Source organism: Podarcis vaucheri (assembly GCF_965113315.1).
Source record: "Podarcis vaucheri genome assembly, chromosome: 9".
Classification (NCBI taxonomy): domain Eukaryota; kingdom Metazoa; phylum Chordata; class Lepidosauria; order Squamata; family Lacertidae; genus Podarcis; species Podarcis vaucheri.
The window spans coordinates 1,197,620-1,221,721 of record NC_138767.1 but is presented as its reverse complement, the minus strand read 5'-3'; the positions used below and the strand labels follow the sequence as shown (position 1 = coordinate 1,221,721).

Sequence of the window (24,102 nt, the reverse complement as noted above, 5' to 3'; positions counted from 1 at the left end):
CGAGATCAGTGGGAGCCTGAGGGTTTTGCAGTTTCTTTTCTGAGGTCATAAAAACAATACGGAGGAGTACCTGTTAATACATTTCTATAAATTATAAGAGTGTTATAAACACAGACTTAAAGGAATAGAATTCCCGTTAAGCAAACATGTGAGGTTTTCCGCAGAAAGCCAAGTAGTGTTCAAATAAAGAGCTTTTATGATAATAAGCACATTTGTGCTCTGATCCTGTGATGTGGAGTGAAATGGAACCGGAGGGAAAACAGAGAGGCACGAAACCCTCCAGCAGCACTGCGTGCCCAGAGATCGGGAACATGTTTGCGTCTGCAAATCTGACGATCACCAACACACTCGCACACCCGGTCCCCCGACGCTCGGCTTCCTCTCCTTTCCAGGAATTTCTGCCCAGATCCTTCATCATCTGCTTCCATTTGTGGAGGTGGAACTCGCGTGGCCCCAAGAAGCTGCCCTTCCTGCAAGCCAGACTTTGGCCCACCTGGCCGAGGGCTGCTTGGTCCACCCAGAGATTTCAAGAGGAGGCCTTTCCAAGCTCCCTTCTCCAAAACCCCTCATCCCAAGTTCAACCCAGCGACTGTGGTCTTCAGCATGCAAATGCCATTGGTTTTGCCACCAGGCAATGCCTTATTGTCCCCATCTGGAAGCCAAGACTGCCCCCTGCCCCTGTATGAAGATAGGGTGGTTTGTGCAAAATCACCTGCCCCAGCCCAGAAGCACTTGCTAGCTAAGAACCAGCCTAGCTAAGGGGAGAGATCCAAGGTCAGGCAGCTTCCAATCCAGCACTGCAGCTGGGATTAGAGGGCTCTCTGGTCCAAGGCCCATCCACAGGGAAGGGACGAGGGCTGCAGGGTCTTGTCCAGCTCCTTCATTAACTTACAGCAAGCAGCAAAGCCCTCTTATAAGACCAAACCAGGCTCTGCTCCTTGTCTATGGCCTGGTGGACCCACCATTCCTCCAGAAGCCAAGACCTCCTGAGGAGCAACACGCCCAGATCTGAAGCACTGAGCTGGGAGACTAGGACGCAGCCCCTTCGACTCTTCCATGCTTGGGTTTGAGGGGCGAGGCAATGGCTTCCTGCTTCGATTGTTGTTGTTGTTTAGTCATGTCCGCCTCTTCGTGACCCCCTGGACCAGAGCACGCCAGGCACTCCTGTCTTCCACTGCCTCCCACAGTTTGGTCAAACTCATGCTGGTCACTTTGAGAACACTGTCCCACCATCTCGTCCTCTGTCGTCCCCTTCTCCTTGGGCCCTCCATCTTTCCCAACATCAGGGTCTTTTCCAGGGAGTCTTCTCTTCTCCTGAGGTGGCCAAAGTCTTGGCGCCTCAGCTTCAGGATCTGTCCTTCCAGTGAGCTCTCAGGGCTGATTTCCTTCAGAATGGATCGGTTTGATCATCTTGCAGTCCATGGAACTCTCAAGAGTCTCCTCCAGCACCAGAATTCAAAAGCATCAATTCTTTGGTGATCAGCAGAAGGCATGTTATTAAGCAAAGAAGAAGAAGAAGAAGAAGAAGAGTTTGGATTTGATATCCCGCCTTTCACTCCCTTTAAGGAGTCTCAAAGCGGCTAACATTCTCCTTTCCCTTCCTCCCCCACAACAAACACTCTGTGAGGTGAGTGGGGCTGAGAGACTTCACAGAAGTGTGACTGGCCCAAGGTCACCCAGCAGCTGCATGTGAAGGAGCGGAGACGCGAACCCGGTTCCCTAGATAACGAGACTACCGCTCTTAACCACTACACCATAGAATCATAGAATCATAGAATCATAGAATCATAGAGTTGGAAGAGACCACAAGGGCCATCGAGTCCAACCCCCTGCCAAGCAGGAAACACCATCAGAGCACTCCTGACATATGGTTGTCAAGCCTCTGCTTAAAGACCTCCAAAGTAGGAGACTCCACCACACTCCTTGGCAGCAAATTCCACTGTCGAACAGCTCTTACTGTCAGGAAGTTCTTCCGAATGTTTAGGTGGAATCTTCTTTCTTGTAGTTTGGATCCATTGCTCCGTGTCCGCTTCTCTGGAGCAGCAGAAAACAACCTTTCTCCCTCCTCTATGTGACATCCTTTTATATATTTGAACATGGCTATCATATCACCCCTTAACCTCCTCTTCTCAGATGATTCAGTCGCTGCTGGTGTGAACAGCCACTGCCCTTATTCTGCATACATTTAAGCACCAAGTGAATTGTCACAAATGGCATCACCTGCATCCCAACACCTTTTAACTACAACTTTTACCCTTTTACCCCATTACATTCATTTGCAGATGTGCACCTGCCCCTGTGCACCTGAAGAACAGGGCTCTTCAGGGACCACGAGACTCTGCTCTGATGCAACAGGCTCACACTGGAGATCATCCCACGCTCTGTGCCCTGGCCATGCACACCTGGTGGGAGGGTGCACCTGTCCACCCCCAGGTGGGGTGCTGACCTACATTTAGGAATGGTGGGAAATGGGGCCACCCAGAAATAAGTGAGAAGTTTCCGCATAGTCAGGGGCCTTCTCAGGCACACAGAAGCGAGCGAGTGAGCGAGTGAGTGAGTGTGCTTGTAAATGTAAAAGGGCAAAGTCTTAAAAAGCATGAAAACCCCAACCCGACAAGGATCTGTGGGCTTTTGAGACTAATGGAATGCCTTGAGTAGGGGGGGAGCGAACTGGAGGGTGGAGAGAATAGGGGTTCAGCCTTTTCAGGCTGGGTAAGGGATGGGGAGGGGGTGCATTCCACAAAGTTACAGAACACACAAGAGACAGTAACTCAAAGGAAGGTTCAGGGCAAAAGGGAGACATGTTAGAATTCCTGCTCCGTGACTGCAGTCATGGGATTGTTGTCTTTCACATGACGTGGTATGTTTTGATTCTACAAAGTGGGAAGTGACGGAGACAGGATGTTTGTGTTACTGTGTTCTGTGAAGTGGGACTATTCTCCTTTGTTGTTGTTTTTCCTCTTTGCTGTCTGATGCTAGAGAGACAGGGAGCCATGTTGCAGTGCTCCATGTGTGTTTATATGTAAATAAAGTAGATTAGCCAAAATGCTGAGTTGCTGAGGTCTGTTACGCAAAGCTGCGAAGACTCAGCGGATCCCTAAGTGTGCCGATGTCTGTTGGCATCGGTCGCTGTGATGTTCGGGCAGAAGAAAGCTTTTGAAGCTCCCGAACAAAAGACCAGGAATGAGAGAACATGCTAGTCGGGCATGCGTCTCTGCCAGGGACCTACTCAAGTGTAGGCCGAGCTCCTGACAATGTTTTCCCTCTCCCACTGATTGGACACCTCCCCCAAAATACAACCACAAAATGCTCAGGTCTGGGTGAGGAGCCCTATAGCACAACATGTTCTTCCTTCCCCTTCCCCAGGCCCACAAGAGCAGGACACAGCCCCTGTCCCAACCTTTCAGGAGCCCTCCGGAGGAAGCCACTGTTTAGGGGACCGGAACACACTGCAACTAAAAGCACAGGTATGTTGTCCCCAAAAAACCAGCCTCCTTATCTTACCAAAGCAAGGCAAGTTCAACCCGTAGACACACTCCACCCGCATCCTGTTGGAGGAGCGGCATGACTTGGCTTCCTTTGGGATACTGCTACTAGGAGGAAAGATTCATACCCCACCTTCTGAACCCAACAGGCCAACATGTTTTCCGTATTATTCTTGCCTGTATTGGACTGCTTGTGCACCAAAGTTCAACTCTATTCAGATAATTTATCAGTCACTTCAAACGTGAGGTCCCAGTGATCGAAAAATATACATCATCGCTTCTGCTCCCAAGCAGCTCCCATTCCTCTCCAAAGAGGGTTGCATGGGAGGCATGGCTGTGCTGAAGACCTCAGCACCTTCTTAGCCTCAGTTCATCCATTCACCAGGACTCGACGAGAACGCAGGCGCCCATCTCACAGTCGGCAGCACCATGTAACTCAGGGGGCCCGAAGACTCCCAGCTGCAAAGAGGCAAGCCAAGGGGGTGAAGGAGCCGCCATGGCCTGCCGGCCTGCCACTGCCGCTGCCAAAAGCCTGACAAGCAGTAAGACAAGGATGTCGCCTGCACGAACAGTTAAATCTGATTTTCTACAAAGTATACAGAGAAAGGCGGCGGGGGGAGCCCCAACAACTTCCATCTGCATTGCAGGAGATTACACAAGGTTTGAAAATCTTCAGCTTGCGGATAATTAGAAACACCGCCCAAGCGGCACTTTTAAACATTGTTCCGGGCCACTGAGAGGCCAGCCATCAGCATCTGGAATGCGAGTAGCATTCAGCGAACATGTCATTCCATCCACCACATTCTCAAGCGAGGGGGGGCGGGATGGCGCACCAGTGGCTCTGCACACATGGCGCTGGGGAGGAAGAAGAGCACAACTGGCCTGGAAACAGAGCCCAAATGGAGCCCAGGACCAGCAACGTGCCACTTGCCAGGGCAGCAGCTGTGGCGACAGCAGGGATTTCAACACACAAGAGGAAAACTTCATTAGCCTCTCCCCAAACACAGGGAAGCCACTGCCAGCAGGCAACTGCACTTCCCCACTGAACATCGAGGCAACGAGCGGCCCCCTGACGAGGGGCACAGAGGCATCACCTGGGCACACCTCTCTTAGGCACGAGGGATTGCAATCAACAGCCACCCACCCACCCATCCAGAGACAGGCTGTTGCTGAGCACTCTCCTGGAAGAAAAAGAACCCAGGAAGCTGTTCTCAACTGCTGAGATGGGGAGGAAGAGGAGGCAAGCTGTCCGGAGGAGGGGGACAGAGATGGTGAGGGGCCAAGAGACCCAATGGGGAACGGTTGCAGGTATTGCGCATGTTTAGAAGTGGCCATTCATTTACTCTTTATTTAAAATATATCCCATTCCATAGCCCCAAGAGGTTCCCAAAGCGGCTTACAGAAAGATTCTCCAAACAAAACCACACTAAAATCTAGTACAGTGGTACAGACGCTTCAGGTTCCAGACTCTGCTAACCCAGAAAGAGTACCTCGGCTTAAGAACTTTACTTCAGGATGAGAACACAAATCGCAGTGCGATGGCAGCAGAAAGCCCCATTAGCTAAAGTGGTGATTCAGGGTAAGAACAGTTTCAGGTTAAGAACGGACCTCCAGAACGAATTAAGTTCTTAACCCGAGGTCCCACTGTACAGGAAAACAGAAACGCCGCAGTGCCCGTAGGTAGCCAGGACTTCCCAAGCAGCATTCCCTGGCCCTTCCTGGGTGTGATGCCCAGCAGCAGTTCCCCCCACAATCCTCAGTGGCCAGGGAGTGGGGCTGAGCACCTGGACTCTATGCTGAAACCAACCTCGTCCTGAAAGAAGCTGGCACTTGGCAGGAATGTTCCCCCTCCAAGGTCCTCTGGGACAAGGGCGTGGGGCTGAGGAGCTGGATTTAGAGGCAACATGATGGCTTTCTTCAAGTACCTGAAGAGCTGCAGCACAGATGGTGGGGCAAAGTTTTCCTCTGCTGCTCTGGAAGGTAGGACCAAAACCAAAGGGTTTCGAATTAACCAGAAAGGGGATTTCAGCTCAACGTTAGAAAGAACTTCCTGACAGCAAGGGCTGCTCAAGAGAGGGAAGGGTGGCCTCAGAAAGTGGCTGACTCTGCTTCGTTGCAGGTAAGAGTGTAAGAAGCGCCTGGCTGCTGGATCAGGCCTAGGGGGGCCTGTCCAGTCCATCATCCTGTTGGGAAGCCCCGAAGCTGGACTTGAGAGCAACAGCTCCCTCTCCACTCACGTTCCCCAGGAAATGACACCTAGCGGCAGGCTGGCCCTGCCAGTGCACAGCCATCATAACTGGCAGCCCTTGCTAGCCTCCTCCTCTTCCTCCATGAATGTGCCCAGTGCTCTTTTAAAAGCCATCCAAGCTGGTGAGCATCACTGTGTCTTCGTGGTTTAGGATTTGCATGGGAAAAAACAGGGTTCTTGTGCCTTCAACAACTGCACCTCCACAATGGCCTCGGTCCTGTATACCTGAAGGAGCATCTCCACCCCCATTGTTCAGCCCGGACACTGAGGTCCAGCTCCGAGGGCCTTCTGGCGGTTCCCTCATTGCGAGAAGTGAGGTTACAGGGAACCAGGCAGAGGACCTTTCCGGTAGTGGTGCCCACCCTGTGGAACACCCTCCCTTCAGATGTGAAGGAAATAAGCAGCTATCCTATCTTTAAAAGACATCTGAAGGCAGCCCTGTTTAGGGAAGTGTTTAATGTTTAATGCTGTATTGTTTTTAACACTCGATTGGAGGCGCCCAGAGTGGCTGGGGAAACTCAGCCATATGGGCAGGATATAAATAATTTTATTATTATTATTATTATTATTATTATTAATCACGACTGGCAGGACGCAGCTGACTTCCCAGAGTAAGCATGAGATTGTCCAGGAAGCAGAAGCAATTTTTGTTCTCCTTCTACTTTGGCCCTGTCCCTCTCGAAATTCAAAGTGTGCCCACTGGTCCAAAGAGGTTGGCAGCACCTCACCTACATAAAAGAATTCTGCTGCGCAGTCAACCATGTCCAAAGGCGGGCTACAAACCAAGCCTGGGCCACCAAGTGCAGAGACCCGGGAGAAAGAGGCACAAGAGGCAAAGCCACATTTTCAGATCAAGGAGACACCAATGAAGGCTTAGACCAGGGGTCGGCAAACTAAGGCCCATGGGCCACAGGCGGCCCATGGGGGTCGTTTAACTGGCCCCCGAGCCGCCCCTGAAATGAGCCGCCCGCTCGGCGAGTCCCCGTGAGCTGCGCCAAACCAGCGCTGCACAGCACGCGGACTCGCTTCTGCAGTGCTGGAAATTACATCTGTGCATGTGCAGACAACGAAATTCACATCTGCACAGACGCCAAAAATTATGGGCGGGAGTGCTCACGCGCATGCGCAATCCGGCCCGCAGAGGGATCTCTGCTGGAGTGAACTGGGCCAGACAAGATAAACCTTGCCAACCCCTGCCTTAGAGTCCTGTGGGGATTGAGAGCTAATGGGAAATTAGCTAAGGCCAGAATAAACGCTCAAATATATCACCATTCTTAAGACACAGATCTTAATACAGTGATACCTCCAGTTACAAACTTAATTCGTTCCAGAGGTCCGTTCTTAACCTGAAACCATTCTTAACATGAGGCGCGCTTTCGCTAATGGGGCCTCCCACTGCTGCTGCGCCACCGGCGCATGACTTCCGCTCACATCCTAGGGCAAAGTTCACAACAAGGAGCATCTACTTCCGGGTTAGCAGAGCTCGTTACCCGAAGCGTTCGTAAGGAGGACGGTACGTAACCCGAGGTTCCACTGCATAGAGATATAATATCGTGGGAGGTATTGCTTTTGTTTGTTACTATGGAATGAATTTTGTGTTTTTATATTGTAAACTGCCCTGTGGTCCTCAGATGAAAGACAATATAGGACGGCCTTGGGTTAGGCTTCCACTTCCAAGGTTCCTGGCTCCCTGAGCAATGCACACAAAGGCTTCCAAGTGACCCAGAGGAATTCCACCCTGGAAAACATTTTACCTGTGCGGGTCTCTGTTGAAAATTATACCAAATGCCTCGCTTTGAGAAAATGCTTTACCCACAGGGAAGGGATCACACCAACCTTATGGGGGGGGATCCTTCTTTTCATCATATAACTGCAATGCATCTAGGCGAAGGAGAGTGAACAAGATCTTGCAGCAGTGCATTTGAAGAGGGCTTGGAAAGCAGCAGGGGAGCGTGTTGGTGCAATCCTCATTCATTTTCGCGGAGACTAAGCAGGGGATGCTCTCAGTCGACCTCGGCATCAGTAAACAACAGGAGTCCGTGGTGAATCGGAAAGGGCAGGCAACCCAGAGAGCTCCCCGATGGATGCTCCTCAGAGGGAGGCAGCGCTCACTCCTATCCGCCTGCCTGAAGAGGCAGAGCAGACACTTTTGGCCGCGGACACTAACTTTATCCGATAATGACTTCTGGAGTGGTTATTCTTGGCCTCTGATGCAGGAGGCTTCCTGGAGGCTCAGGCTGGATGCTCAGAGGCAGCACTGTTTGGAGCGACCCCGTTCACATGCCTGGCATACCTCAGCTGCTACGCTATATAATAAAAATACATACCGGATGCCATCAAGTGTTAAAGAGATGTAACTCACTCCCAACAGCCCTCTCCCAGGCCAGATCTAAGAAACCCAAGGAGGGCAAGGAGGTCAGAGTCCAAGGCAAGTTCAGGGCACTCAGGTAAGGCACGTGACTAGACGGCAGAGAATGAAAAATCATATGCATAGTCACAAACAAAAACACACACAAGCACGCACACACACACAGTTTAAAAGGCCATAGATTAAATACCCAAAGGCCTAGGAGGAATGTTTTCACCTGTCATGTAACAAAGGTGCCAGGCAAACCTCCCTGGTGAGAGCGCCCCACAAGCGGGGAGCCACCATGGAAAAGGCCCTGTAAAAGACAAGCACATTTACCCGTAATCCCAGCGCTGTTGACAACTGCAAACATTGCCTTGCCCCACCCCTTTAAAAATATTTGTCCTTGCTCAATGTTCAAGTCAATGTCACGTTTTTAAAAAACAACAACACAATTTTAATTGGTTATAAAACTGCTCTGGGAATTGGGAGGAGATGGAAGAGATGGGATTGTGGCTTCATGGCCACTGGCCAATAAGCCCTGTGCCCCATGGGCTTCTGCTCCAATTTGGCACAACCAGTTTTCCCTGAGCTCCACCCTAGAGAGGAACAGATGCGCTTAAGCACAGCAGAGTGCCTGTACTTCCAGAGTGCAGCAACTGCCATTTGCATCTGTGTTTATTTGCACATAGCCTTAAGGAACCGTTTTCATCCAGCGCAGGAAGCAACTCTTTTTTATGGGGCAAAGGAAAACCTTCCAATATTCCACAGCACAATTTATCCCACAAGTTGCTACCAGCTTCCACCTCCCAAACACACAAACAATGTCCTTGCCCAACACCGCTGAAAGCTGTCCAGAAATGGTGCAACATGTAGCACTCGGATCACCACAAAACAATTCTTTCAAGTGGCATCAGGGTTCGTGCTAACCAACATCGGCTGCCTTGGCCTGCTTGAAGAAATCCAGCACAACCCATGTGGTGCGAGTCGAGATGCGCTGAGTGTTCTCTCTACCACAACAGCCAGCATCTGCCAACAGCTGCTTATCGGTGCCAGAAGCTAATTTCAGGGGGAGATGCAATTGCCCAAGGGAGAGAGCTGCCAACTGTTGATGACCAAAGGAAGCCTCCGCCTCGCCATAATTGCATTGCATGTAAGGAACTGTTCCTTTGTTCAGAGCCACCAATGGAAGAACTGTGTCCCTACGGAGCTCTAAAAACGTTTCTCCGCAAACGGTTCCAGTCCACGACAGGCAAGCCTTCACCTCAATTCAACTGGACATGCTGCTTTTGCCATCTTACTCCAACTCTTGTGGAGCACCTGTGAAATGTCGCCTTAAAGTGGCTTTTGCCCCAGACTCCGCAGGCTTCCATGGGATTCTAAAGCTAAAGGTTTGGGGGACTCTCTTGCCTGGATTGGAAAAGCACAACCCCTACAGATCGGGCATCAGGCCTGCTGTGCTCGTCACAACTGTGTATGTTGCATTTCCCAGTTCAATTCTGCACCACGGAATGAGGGGCTGTGTTGATTCACAGGCAGAGCTGGGAAGGGGGGCCAGACACTCGTGCAATTAACCTTGAAGCAACAATACATTCCGCTCCTCAGTGAAGACCAACCCAAAGCCAACCAAGCGGCTGTCAGCCTGGGAAGAAGACAGCCAAACATCGGCACAGACTCATCCTGATGCTGCCAGTGCTTCAGCGTTTCTGGAAGAGATGGCATGGGCTGGGAACCGGGGGCTCTGGACCTCAGGGTCAAGACAGTTCGACAAGTCTGACATATTGATAACCGGAGGAATTACAGGCAATGAAGCAGGTTGATGATTAGAGCACAGGCAACAGAAATCTCACTCAAGACAGCATGTTTCAAAGTGTTGGTGCTGACCTTTAAAGCCCTAAACGGCCTTGGCCCAGTATACCTGAAGGAGCGTCTCCACCTCCATCGTTCTGCCTGGATGCTGAGGTCCAGCGTCAAGGGCCTTCTGGCGGTTCCCTCCCTGCGACAAGCCAAGTTACAGGGAACCAGGCAGAGGGCCTTCTCGGTGGTGGCACCCGCCCTGTGGAATGCCCTCCCATCAGATGTCAAGGAAATAAACAACTATCTGACTTTTAGAAGACATCTAAAGGCAGCCCTGTTTAGGGAAGCTTTTAAAATTTGTTGAATTATTCTATTTTAATATTTTGCTGGAAGGCACCCAGAGCGGCTGGGGAAACCCAGCCAGATGGGCAGGGTATAAATAATATCATTACTATTACTATTACTACTACTACTACAACTACTTGTGCCTGACATGTGACGCAGTAAAAAAGGCATACTTTGCTGAATCCACTGCATCCTCAAGTAGCTGTACAGCAGAACCCTTCAGGTTGGTTTGGAGGCTGCTGTTTCTGGAGGGCCCATCACTGGACCCCTGGAAGGCCTGCTGTGGCATGTTTGCCCAGCACTTTGAGGATAAAGTCGCTTGCCTTTGAAACACTCTTGATGCTATGGATAAGGCAGTTCCTAGAGAGGTAGCCAGTCTTAATCTCGCCCTGTTTGGACGGTCTAATTTCAGTTAATGTGGACTGATGTCACAGCAAGGTGCTTGCAAGTAACGAGCCCAACTAAATGTCCTCTCAATTCCTGGCCCTTATGGCTAATTAAATCTAGCCACCACAGTATGAGAGGTTGGATTCAATGTGTGGGGAAGGAAGGTGCAAATGATCTATTCCTATTTATTAATTTATTGATTGCCTTCTACAAAACCATCTCAAGGCAAGGCACAATTCAAACAGCAAAGAACAAAAATAAATTCCTGTAATACCACCAGGTCAACCTATTGCTGATCTTAAGCTGGCCACTGTGGAAGACGGGAACTTCAACAGAAACTTCTACTGCGAAGCTATTGAAATGCAACTTAATAAAAACGGAAATTCTATTCATTTGTATCTGAAGAGAGAGAATAGTTTTCTGTATCACAGCAGGTGCTAATGTACTCAGCAATTTTAAGATGACTTTGTTATCAATTACTGCTGTTGCGAAGAGTTAATTTGCACACATTTAAACTCTAACTGAATTGCCACAGATTGCACCTTTTTCCTTTATGCCCGGGTCAACTGAAGATCGCACTCCATGCATCTAATAGTCTGCAAAAGATTGTGCCATAATAAAACTGCCTAGTCTTCAAAGGTGCCACAAAGCTCTTCTTAGAGGGAAAAGCTATCTAGGCACTGGCAACAGCTTGTTCAGGTTATTGCAATGTGAACAACCAGCAGCTGCCTTTGACAATAGTTGAAGATCTTCAACTGAAGAGTGGCTAGCTAACAATTTGAATAAATGAATGAAGAGTCCACCTCATGGTGTGGTTCTCCAACAGGAAGCAAAAAGAGGCTGAATTCAAGGCTTCTTTGCCTTGATCACCTAAGCCAAGAAGGGAAACCAGTCTGTTAACAAGAGATTTTTAGGGGGCTTGCTCACCCACTGATGAAAAAGCCACCGGAAGAAACAAGCAAAAAATACAATGGCAAAACCAAAGTGTTCTCTTGCTTCTCGGTTACCGGGAAACAGCTTCAGCTGGACAGGGATTGCCTTTGCGGATGCATTCCCCGCCAGTCGGGCACCAAAAGACAAATGAAAGCTATTAGTACTTTCCACAAGCCCAACACAGAGCGACTTTTCCAGAAACATGGTTGCGTTCGTGGCCAAACATTAAATATTTCCATAAACAATCAAGCTTCTAACTGTTTGCATCAGGTAAACCCGGGTCATTTTAATAAGGCCAATTTAAATTCCAAGAGACAAAAGGCACTTCCTAGATCTTTAATACCTGCAACAGTTTATGGGCTTTGATGGGCTTGAAAGGATCGCTATGGTCTGTCTTTGATAGAGAAAGCCATTCTGCTGAGCTGGTCCATCAAAAGGGACTATGGAGAACACCTGGGTTATTAATGAACAATGGAAGAATCTATGGGTTGTATTCAACTAAGTACTACTCAGAGTAGATCCATGGAAATTAAGGAGCCTACATTAGTCATGTCCATTAAATTGAATGAATTGATTATGAGTAGGACCAGCATTTGGGACGCAGGTGGCGCTGTGGTCTAAACAACTGAGCCTAGAGCTTGCCGATCAGAAGGTCAGTGGTTCGAATCCCCATTGATGGGGTGAGCTCCCGTTGTTCGGTCCCAGCTCCTGCCAACCTACCAGTTTGAAAGCACACCAAAAATACAAGCAGATAAATAGGTACCACTCCGGCAGGAAGGTAAACAGCGTTTCCATGCGCTGCTCTGGTTTCACCAGAAGTGTCTCAGTCATGCTGGCCACATGACCCAGAAAAACTGTCTGCAGACAAACGCCGTCTCCCTCGGCTTGTAAAGTGAGATGAGCACTGCAACCCCAGAATGGCCAACATAATCTGACGGAGCCAACTCTACTCGGGACCTGAAGCTGGCTCCATCCTGGATTACTTTATGCTTACTTATTTAAAATCACTGATGTACTGCTTAATATTTCAAAATTGTCAAAGCAGTGATCATGTGGGTAAGAGGATCGTATGGACTAAAATTCAAAACTCTGTGAGAAGGGCCTGCCACTTTCCCAGGACTCAAGAGAAACAAAAGCACTGCTCTGCCAAAGGTTCTCAATCCTGGAAGTATAAAGTCTGGCCATTAAACCTTCCAGGGCTAGTTGTAAGGAAAATGGATTTGGGGGAAACATTTTTAAAGGCTATAGAGGCTATATATTCTGAATGACGAGCAAATATTATTGTAAATAACATCATCTCTGAGGGATGCAAAGTTATGAAAGGAACCAGTCAAGGGTGCCCCTTGACCCCATTGCTGTTTATTTTGATTTTGGATGCACTGACACAAAAGATAAGGAATAATGACAAAAAGGGGTATAAAAGTGGACCAACAAAATTGTAAGTTAAAAGCATATGCAGATAAAGTTGTTTTGACATTGGAACCACCAGAAAGTTTACCATCTGTTTTGGAAGAAATAAAGGACTTTGGTAACTTCGCAGGTTTTTAAATAAACAAACAAAAAGCAACAATGCTAGTCAAAAATATGGATGCTCAACTCACAAAAGATTTGGAAATAATTAGTGGTATAAAGAGCGTATACCTGTGGATACGGTTAACTGTGAATGGGCCTTTGCTGTTATTACTTACTATTCACCGGTGAGACTAAAATCTAAGACTACCCCAAAGAAACTTCATACCATGCAAAACCTTGCAGGAACCAGTCCAAGACGACTTCCTGGGGGGAACCAGTACCAATGGTTCCTAGCCACCGTGGTCCTGATCCTCCCTCCATGGTTGCAGGCAGCAGGCCGCAGAGGGCCAGTTGATGGGAACCACAAATGAACTTTAAGGGAGGGAATACGTGAGGAGCTCCTGTATTCTCATGCAGACTAAGGCCACCACCTCAAGAGGTGCAAGGCCAATGCTAAGGAAGTGGGATCCTGGCTTTTGTCCCCCAATAGACTTGCCCAGTTTAACTCTTCTTATGCAAATGACTAAGTGGTCTGAACTAGTGAGTGTCTCTTTTCTAACTGAAGTTCAGAACCATTAAGAAGGTGGAACCATCCCCTTAGTAAATGTTTTGACTGTAATGAATGAAGCCCCTTCATGGATCACTGTCTTGTCGTGGCAAAGGGGCTTGAAGAACTCCAAAAAGCCGTGAGCCATGCCGTGCAGGGCCACCCAAGATGGACAGATCATGGCCGAGAGTTTAGACTAAATGTGATCCACCTGGAGAAGGAACTGGCAAACCACTCCAGTATTTTGCCAAGAAAACTCCATGGACATAAAAAAGGAGAAGCTTTGAGAAGAAAGTGAGAGTTTCCAAGGCATGCTCTGGTTCTTGGGGTCACAGAGTGTTGAACAAGGCTAAGGCGACTAAACAAAAATAAACCAAGAGCCAATTTTCTATTCCCTGTCTCAGCATACTTGCATCAGAAATGTAGCTTCTCTGGCCATTGGTTCACACCACACTCCATCTAAGGAAGAAGGCTGGATTATACTGGCCTCTAATGCCGATGGAAGTGTGAGGAGCTCCCACAGTCCCCCATCCAACCAGTGACATGGGGCAGTCACAAGCAACAGAAGGGACAGAAAAGGAGCCTCTCCTAACCAGGAGCTCCACAGTGGCATCCATGGCCATCTGGTGCTTCAAACATCGAAAGGAGACCCCTCCGCTCGACATGGCACCCACCTAGTGCTCATGGCTCAGCTCACCTGCTTCATTGCTGTCTCGCCAATTTTGTCCGAGTGCTTTCGGATGCTCTCCAGGAAATCTTTGAGGTCGGACATGGAAACTTCCTTGATCTCCTCATGCAGTTTTGGAATGTTGTCCACCATGACCTTGCAAAAGCGATAATGGCTCACTTGAGGCAAGTGCAGGTGCTCCAGGTGCTCCAGAGTCTTCAGGGCAGGGTAGTGTCTGGAAGAGAAGACCAACGCTCATCAGAAGCAGGAGAGATCACTCAATTCCGCAGCTTCCCAGGAGATGGTGGTCAACTGGCAAAACTTTGGCCTTCTAAAACGAGAAACACCCGGGTCCCATACAGCTTCTATAGCTCAACTGACACCCAAGCCTACTCACCCCACCCTCGTGTCTATCGGCCTACAAGTGGGAAGACAAACTGCATAAGTGCCCAGGGCTCCTTCTTGGGAAAAGGCTCTGGTTAGTATATAGCCCACTTTGCCAGTGAAGAGGGGCCTGTCACCCACCACCATGATGGGACTTCTTGGATCGCCCGCCCAAGGAACAAGAGCTGTGCAAAGTTAGGCAGAGCGGCAGCCTTGCTCTCAGAACTAGGTTACAGAGGCAGAGGAGGAGCCCAGAGAGAAATGAAAGTTGCAACTTAGAGAGAAGGAGCAAAGGCACTGGCATCCTCGACCAGAAAGAGGGAGAGGGTTTCTGGACATAGAAAAGGGGAGGCAAGTCAGTGGAAGGATTCAAGGAGACACAAAATGTGAACCTAGCAGCGGGCAGGACAATGATTCTACCCAATACATTTTGAGTCAAAGTGAAGCATATCATGATTGGGCAAAGAATAATTGCAAGCAGGGGACACAATCCAAGAGGACTCTCTTGCACAAACTTCCTTTATAACATGAGCACTGCACAAGCCCATTTATGATCCATTCTTTTTGGGAGAGATTTCCTCCGAAAGCAACAATTTCCCAGTTCTCCTGCTGGGCCAAGGCATGCAACAGTTCCTTGCTTGCTAGTCCTGACAATCGGTGCACACAGGTGCATGCAGGTGGGTGGACCAGGAGACTTCAGAGAGCTGGAAAGCAGCTTGCATTTATTTAAGAGGCAAGAAAATAGATTCTGCTTCTTACCAAACTTTTCAAACCCAGGGGTGAAATCAGTGGAGTTTCTGGGGGTCCTGAGAAAAGGTTTCAGCAGGAATGTAGCACATGCCAAAGATGTTTGGTCAGGACACTCTGGCGTTCGCACCCCCTACCACTAAAAATGTGTCCAGTCAGAAAGTGTGCATGCCAGTTGAAAAATGCACACACAGAACTGCTCAGATGTCCTCATCTCCAAACAATGTTTGCATAATGTGCAACTGGAGGAAAGGGAAGTTGTTTTAACTGAAAATTGTAGAGGCCATCAAGAGCAAAAGTCAGTGTGCTGTTTACTCCAGGAATCCAGGCTCTGTTTGTGTTGCCATGAGGTTTAGGTAAAGCTATTTCCAATAAAATGCAGCTCCTCTGGAGAGAAAGCAAAGGTTACACGAGTAGCCAGACGTTAGGCCAGCAGAACAGACGCAGGCCAGGCTTGCTTCATCTCAAGACACTGTTGTTTGAAGGATGACCAAAGGGACCTGTGGAGTTTGGCTACACTCGCCACCCAGGCCCCCCGACAGCCTGCCAGAGCAGCCAATGTTCTTCCCATTGACAGACATCTCAAGCCAGTGAGGTCATGTGGACCCAAACATGCCCCTGTCACCCACCCACCCGCCACCCCTCGGAGTGCAGCTCCCAAGCCAGGCCTCCCAGCTGTGCCCTGCTCAGCCTCTCAACAGCCGTGGCGCCTCGGCTCCTGCGCTCGTGAGAGGAGCCTGGAGGCCAACTCGACGTGGTGCCATCTTTCACCCCAAGGGACTTCCGGGACACCGTCCAGAGATGGATTAACGGCAGCAAAAAAGCCTGAAAGACTAACAAAGGCTAAAGAGGCTTCGTTTGTGCTGCATCAGACCAAAACGGCTCTCCCCTTTGGAAGGCAGGGATGAGGCCTGTTGACACAAACCAGCTGCAAAGACAGGAGAAACAGGCAGGAGAGTCCAGGGCATCTTTCGACTGTTAGAGAGACAGATCTTCAAACTAAGTACCTGACCCCTATCTGGGTGAGCAAAGGAGAAAAGAGGCTCCCATCTCACTGACAGCCAAGCAAGTCAGACAGTCATCAAATATTCTCCAACCAAACCGGCCTTTCGGGAAAACTAGATTATTATTTTTTGGGGGGGGATATTTCCCCTTGCAGCTTGCTTCACAGGTGCGAGGAGAATGAAGCTGGTTACATCAACAGGGGAACTGATTAAGATATAAATTAGCACATGCGCTCTGCCTCAGTAGAAAGAAGGCAAAATAAGACCATTAAAAAGAGACTTAAAATGGGGAAAATGCAAGGCAGTATTATTAGAAGAAACCCTCAAATCCATCTCTACTTGGTCATTTAGACATGAGGAGGAGGAAGAGAATGATGATGATGATGATAATTTATTACTTTTACTCCGCCTACAGCCACTCCGCCAGGTTTCCAACATAATATAAAAAATAAAAAACACAACAGAACACCAGACATTAAAAGCTGCCAGTGCAATGGTTTTATGCAAGACACTTGCCATGGGTATATTTAGAATGCGATTTGTGAGGATCATTGTCAAAATAGGTTAGGAGTGGGGGCATGACTCCTTCTGCATTGTAGTGGCTGAAGGAGGGGGAAAGGAACCAAAGGAAGTTCCCGCAGCCAATCGGAAGCCAGGGAAGCCCCATCGGACGTTCAGCTTCCAAAAGAACAGTTGTAAACCAGAACAGTCACTTCCGGGTTTTGATCGTTCAGGAGCCAAAATGTTCGAGAACTAGGCTGTTTGAAAACAAAGGTATGACGTATATGCATCATGGCAGCAAGGGACCCAGTCTGCTTTTGGCTGAACAGGAAACCACCACAGCACCAAGGGGCTTCCCAGAGACAGGCTTTCTGTGGGATGAAGCCAGGTGGCAGCAAGTTCCGCAGAGTGAGTGGCAAAGGCTGAGCCATGGAGCACAATCCCCTGGGAAGTTCCCCTGCGCAAGCAGCCCCACTGAAGCAAGAGGGAAGTGAGCGCCCAGTGGGGCTTGCTCTGGGTTGCAGGACGGGAGCAGCATTTGGGTTTCTGGCCTCAGAGGCCAAAATGCCTTGAGCCGGCTGTGCCATTTGCTGTTCCGTTCTTGGGGTGTCCGTCCGTTTGTTTCAGTGAAGCTAAGACCTCCAGACAGACGCTGTCACATTTGTCATGCCGGCCACCATTATGAGCTTACCTTTTAGATTTCATTTGCTCTCTTAATTTGCTATCCATTTCCAGAACTAGAGCAGAGGAGACATAAGGATACAGAAGTCAGTAAGAGAAGAAATGGGGTACTGGTGCCATATCTAGAGCCATGCAGACGTTCTTTGCTTCGTCTCTCACCAGGAAGGCACTGCGTGAGCTTATCCACTGTGGCAGAAATATTGCGCTGCTGCAGCCGGCACTGTTTCAGCTCTTCCATCGCTCCCACCAGCTGTAAAAGAAACCTCCGTTTAACCCTAGCACTGCATTCCAAGTCAACTTCGCTTGCTGCATAGCAAAGGCTCAAAGGCCGCAGGACCATTTTCTGTTCCATCCAACCATCCATTCAGGATCAAGGAACGATGAGGAAAATGGATCTGGGTATTCCTGGCCTAGGTGGACTGTAGCTGTTGCTAGCAAGCATGGTCTACATGAGAAGTCGTTTCAAACATACAGGGCAGCAAAGGAGGAAAGGCGGAGGGAGCAGGAACTGCGCTTCAGGCAGTTGCAGGTGGCAGAGGGAAGGTCACCAGCAAGGAACACGTAAGAGATGAGAGCAGAGAGGGGAGTGTGGGGCTGGGGCATGGAGCTTCTCACTCTGGGCTAACTCTTCCCTGTAAGGCCTCCCGGAGAGGAGCTCTCTTGCACTCACATTTCCCATGCTCCACAGTCTGAAAACTGGATGTTGGGCGTTCTTGTACAGATCTCACCAAGGAGGCATAGAAAATGCACGCAAGGGAATTGGAAGACAGGCAAGGAAATCACAGCACACAGTGACCTTCCACCTTGGAATCACATGGTTTCCCTGGCACACAAGCCCAACATGTCTGGCACCCATACAATGGTCAGAGCCCACACCTGATGCTTTTTTCCCCCTCCCCAACACTAGAACCCTGGGCTTACTTTTTTGCTTTCCATTTGCAGTTTTCTGTTTGTGTCCGTGACTTGATTCTGCAAAGAGAAAACCACATTGTTGTTTCAATTAGCACCTAGTTGAAAGTCTTGGGCGTCGGGCTGGAAAAGGAGATTGTATGAACTGGAAGATGTTCCTTGGCTTAACGAGCCCACACGAAATCTCGTCATGCAAACTGATCCCAGATACCGGGAAAAGTGAGCGCAGTTATGAAATGTCACCAAGGACTGGGAGATGTTTTAACAAAAGCAAGAGCATTGTGACACTTTATTCATGACCGACAACACACCTCTTTGCTGGGCAGCAGGGTCACAGAAGAAGGCCTGAGGTGCTCTTCAGCCTCCCCACGCTTCAGAGAGTGCACACAAGGCAACCTAGAGGTCAAAAGCAACACAAATGCATCCCACCAAGACATGCACAGGCCAGCTGAAATCCGTAGGTTTAGTGTGAAAAACTGATGGAAGAGGGCCAGTGAAATAGGCCTCTGAAGCTGCCCTAGTGAGCCCAGAAGTGGGGCTCCAACTGGAAGCCGCCAGCCCAGACCCAGCGCTGCAACAGACTGCAGGCCACAGGTGGGAGCTTCTAGCATGCCAATCCCAACAGAGTTGGCAATTCATCAGCACACAAAGGGAGAACTAAAACTTATGCTTCCCACGATCTGAAGAGGCAAAGGGAGGACTGAGTTTCTCCGACTACACACAGGAGCTGCTCAGCCGGCTACAATATTGAACAATGGTGCTGGTAGCCAAAGGAAAAATGTGGAATAACTTTTGGTCTCAGAAGCATGAATGTCTGCAAGGGGAGAGGCTTCAACATCAGCCTTGAAGCCAGGCATCTTATGATTAGACTGAATGGGAAGATGCAAGTTGGTCCCCTGACAGCTGCCACCAAACTCTCGCAAGCCTCTCTAAGGAACCTACTATTTCCTTGGACAGGGCATGAATCCACAGACCTCACTGGCATAGAATTTGTACCAAGCAACATTTTAAACAGGCTGATATAGTGGAGCTTCAAAGCCCACCCATTCACTGGCTCTCCCAGGATCAATGAGCTTTGATGCTCTACTGTATCTGGGCATGGGAGACACAATTTGCAACTCAACCAAAACACCTGCTCAAGCTTGCAGCTCAAGGCTTTGCTGCCCTGAGCCAAACAACTGCAACTCTTTGTTCTTGTGGCATAAACTTCAAAACGCTTTGTGCACCAAACGCACCAGAGATCAGTGTTATTTGCAGAACGAAGTTCTACTTTACTCCCCCCACTTTAAGGCAGCTACAGCTATTACTCAAGAGTAAATAGCAAGCAGTAATCCTGCATACCAGCATCCAACCCCAGACTGTAGCGCATTCTCTGCTGTTCCAACATAGGTCTGCAGTGAGCCTGCGGTTCTCCTTCAGACCAGCACACGTAGGTTGCTGTCTCCTCCTAGGAGCTCATTGCCCCTTCACAGGAATCCTAAGCACTGCCCACAGTGATGGATCCCATTCCTTACCTTGAGCTTTTGGGCTTCTGCCCTGACTTTCAAGAATTCAGTGATGGCATCCACAAAGCCCTGGTAATGGAAGTTGCACATCTTTTCGATTTCACGGTCGTGATTCCGGATGCGAGCGTCGAGTTTCTCCATGAAGCGCCCATGCTCCTCACCATCGTAGACAGACCTGGATGAAACGCAAGGGGATTGGGCAGAAAGACACCTTCAGAATCCACTCTCAGTCGCTGAACTTCACTAAAGGAATCTGAAGGAGAGCTGAGGGTGGGGAGCAAGGGAATGAAAGATGCACTGCAACACCTTGTGATTTTACTGCAAGAGAAAGTGTATGATTTCCACCACAACAAGATCTGCCGTTCGGGTTTTTCCCCACCTCACTTCCCTCGTCACAGAAGTTCAAGGAACTACTCAAGAGATAGGAGTGAAGTGATCTCAATTATTTAGAAGAAAATACGAATTAGTTAAAAAATGTCGGCAGCAATTTATTTGGTATTTAAAAGGTTTGTATCCTGGCTTTTAATCTAACAGTGCTCAAGGTGGATGACAGCAGAGTGAAATACACACAGAGAGGTGGTACTAAGGTCATCACATGGCGATTCACAAATAATCTTTCTATGAGCAGCAGCCATTCAGAAAAGAGAAGCTGCCAGAGGACCGTTTAGGGAGCAAGAGTCAACACCGCATCTGCATGGCTGACTTTGCCACCTGCTTGCTCAGCTGCAGAATGCTGAATGGGAGGGCATGGAAGGGAGGAGTGGGAAGCCAAAGAATAAGAGGAGAACAGTCCGAGGATCTGGAACACAGCATCCAGAGCCAGCAACGTGATGAGAGAAGAAGCTGGTAGGTGGACAAGAACATCCTTGGTGCAAAGCTGGACTGCGAGGTCTCAGCATCCAGAAGAAAGCACACTGAAAAGGAGTACCCAATGAGCAGACGCAGAACAAGCAAGCAGCCACTCAAGCAACAGGTGTTCTCCTCCTTCTCCTTCCCATGCAACTCCACATGCACCCCCAAATCCTAGGGGACGCTTTGGAGCAGATGGGGGGCATGCAGAGGGCTGGAGGGCGGAGAAAAGAAACTGGAAATCCCATTCCACAACTGCCCTGAGACCTCCAGGTACTGCATAGGGCGGTATATAAATTCAATAAATCAACAACAACAACAGGGCAAACACCTCTGGATGCCCTACAGTGCGTTCAAGCCCTAGTGTGAGGCAACAGAAGAAATGTGCTCTCTTCTTGAATTCTGATTTGTTATCTTATACTCCAACATTTCGGTTTAGGATTGACTAAAGACACTGCTTAAGGTTTCTCTGCAGTTCGAAATGCAGCTGCTCCTCTGCCTCCCCTCACAACCAGTACAAATCCCATGCGCACTTACCTGGGAGCAAGTCCTACTGAACTTAATAGCATTACCCTCTGTAAGGACATGAATTGGAGTGCCCTGACAGAGACCCCTCTTCATGACAATACACCCTAAACAAGGCGTTTACAGTGGTACCTTGGTTTATGAACTTAATCCATTCCGGAAGTCCATTCTTAAACCAAAGCATTCTTAAACCAAAGGCGTGCTTTCCCATAGCGGCAGGGGGCTCAATTTACAAATGGAACACACTCAAGAGGAAGTGAAACATGTTCTTATTCCAAGGCAAAGTTCACAAACCAAAACAACTACTTCCGGGTTTGCAGCGTTCTTAATCCAAGTTGTTCATAAACTAAGCTGTTCTTAAACCAAGGTACCACTGTACTGGGGACTTGTCCCATTATCACTCTATCTTGCATCTCCCAGTACTAAATACAACTCTGAATGGCACAAGGCAAAGCCAGAAACCACTAGCAGATCCCCAAGCAGCTTCCTGACTAAAGGTGTAAGATTTAACAGAAATACAGTGGTACCTCTGGTTATAGACTTAATTCGTTCCGGAGGTCCATTCTTAGGCTGAAACTGTTCTTATCCCAAGGTGCACTTTCGCTGATGGGGCCTGCCTCTGGCATGCGATTTCCGTTCGCATCCTGGGGCAAAGTTCGCAACCAGGAGCAGCTACTTCTGGGTTAGGGGAGATTGTAACCTGAAGCGTTCGTAACCAGAGGTACCACTGTAGTAAAGCCATAAAAATGGCTCCTCCATTTCACATTCCCCCTCCCACAAAAGGTTTGGGGGGAATTAAAATACAGTATATGCACAGCTTGTTTTATCATCATCTACCATAAAACATTTCTGCTGCAAGGACACGAACAATTCTTGTGGCACCTTAAAGTTTCATTGTGGAACAAGCTTTCCTGGGTTATAACGCGCCAGAGCCTACGTCTGGGCTCCAGTGGATGGCAGCTTATGCCTGAATAAAATTTGTTAGTCTGTAAGGTGCTGTAAGCCTCTTTGTTGCTTTTGCTAATATTCTTAGCTTTCGCCAGTTAGGGAAATATGGGGTGGGATGCAGGGTGGGGATAAAACAAGAAGATGGAAATGGAAACCATCAACATTGTAGTAAAATTTTATCATCTGGTCTAAGGCACAGTATGTAGACCTCAGCATTTTCATGTACAAAGGGAGGAAACTTGTTTTTTTATACGGGGGGGGGGGGGGCGACTAAAAACAAGCACTCTTGTAATTAATGAAAGGTGATAAATCTGGATATTAGTATATCTTCATTAGACACAGGCTAAAGCCTGGTGCATTGCAACTCTCTTCTGAAACTAGCAATGTGCCTTTTTTTAAGAAAGGAGAGCCTGCCATCTAGCGACTGCTTGGCTTAGTCCTCATACACAGCTCTTTTCATTGCAAGCCTGCACTGGGGTGAGATGGGCTAAAGGAGAGGAAGCCAACGGCGAGAGGGCCCATCCCTCACAATTGTGAAAAGCTGCCACATAGCTCAGCCACAGAACAAGCCCAAAAGAGTTCTTAAAGCTGGTCCACTCACTCTCTCTGCAGATGCCTTGGGATCTGAACCCTGGAAATAAAGTGATTCCACATTGCACTGTCTTATTGCATTTACATGGCCACAAACCAGGAGGCAAAAGCGGCTCTGACATGTCCCCCCCTGAGCATCCTGCTCACGGCATGCAGGGGTCCCAACTGCAGGTCAGAGGCCGGGGCCGCACAAAGCATCTGATCGCTTTGGACCAGCAAGATTAACAGATTAAACTCAGCTCTGCTGACCTGTGAGCTGACAAGTCAGGCAATGCTGCGGCCCTGTTTGGAGAAGTTTTTAATGTTTGATGCTGTATTGTCTTTTTGATATTCGGTTGTAGGCCGCCCTGAGTGGCTGGGGAAGCCCAGCCACATGAGCAGGGTATAAATAAATATAATAATAATAATAATAATAATAATAATAATAATAATAATAATAATAAAAATTATTACGGGGAATCACTCACATGCAACCCACTGCAGGTCCCTTTCAGGAGTAGCCCAAGGAGCGAGCCAGGACATGGCAGCATGAGCCACAAACACAGGAGCCATGTGCAGGATCAGACCAACTCCCCCTGCCCCCAGGTGGTTGTATGGATGACACATATAGTAGTACCTCGGGTTAAGAACTTAATTCATTCTGGAGGTCCATTCTTAACCTGAAACAGTTCTTAACCTGAGATACCACTTTGGCTAATGGGGCCTCCCGCTGCCGCCACGCTGCCGGAGCATGATTTCTGTTCTCATCCTGAAGCAAAGTTCTTAACCCGAAGTACTATTTCTGGGTTAGCGGAGTCTGCAACCCAAGGTACCACTGTAATTCTCTTCTATAGTCTACTTAAAGCCCCTTGGAAGACATGTAGAATGCCAATGGACCTTTTGGTCACCAGAACGTGAGATGAGCGTGCGCTGCAGCCACTCTGCCTAAGCCGGAGGGTCCGCTGACAGGTGCAGGTCCAAATGTGACCCCTTTGCTGGCCCTAAATGAGGAGCTCCCAACTGAAATCCATTTAGGCAGGAGGAGCCGGCAGCAGGGAGAACAGAGGACCCCAGGAATTCACATGCCGGGACAGCCTGATCACTTTCTGGGGCACGGAAACGTCTCGCTTTTTGGTTTCAATTAATAAATGGAACAAAAGCCTGGACTTCAATTTAAAAAGGCAAAATATGCCACGATGGTTTTTAACCTT

At 48.8% G+C, this 24,102-nt stretch overlaps 1 protein-coding gene across 1 annotated transcript in view; it reads right to left on the bottom strand.

The window, feature by feature from the left end:
* EXOC6B (exocyst complex component 6B) overlaps nucleotides 1-24,102 on the bottom strand; it is a 223,283-nt gene that overhangs the window by 173,933 nt on the left and 25,248 nt on the right. Inside the window, exons 2-6 of the mRNA XM_082236406.1 lie at nucleotides 20,009-20,174; nucleotides 18,507-18,554; nucleotides 17,745-17,835; nucleotides 17,596-17,641; nucleotides 14,299-14,503 (exon numbers count right to left, since the gene is read on the bottom strand). Of these exons, the coding sequence (XP_082092532.1) occupies nucleotides 14,299-14,503; nucleotides 17,596-17,641; nucleotides 17,745-17,835; nucleotides 18,507-18,554; nucleotides 20,009-20,174 (556 nt within the window). The remainder of the gene's footprint in view (nucleotides 1-14,298; nucleotides 14,504-17,595; nucleotides 17,642-17,744; nucleotides 17,836-18,506; nucleotides 18,555-20,008; nucleotides 20,175-24,102) is intronic.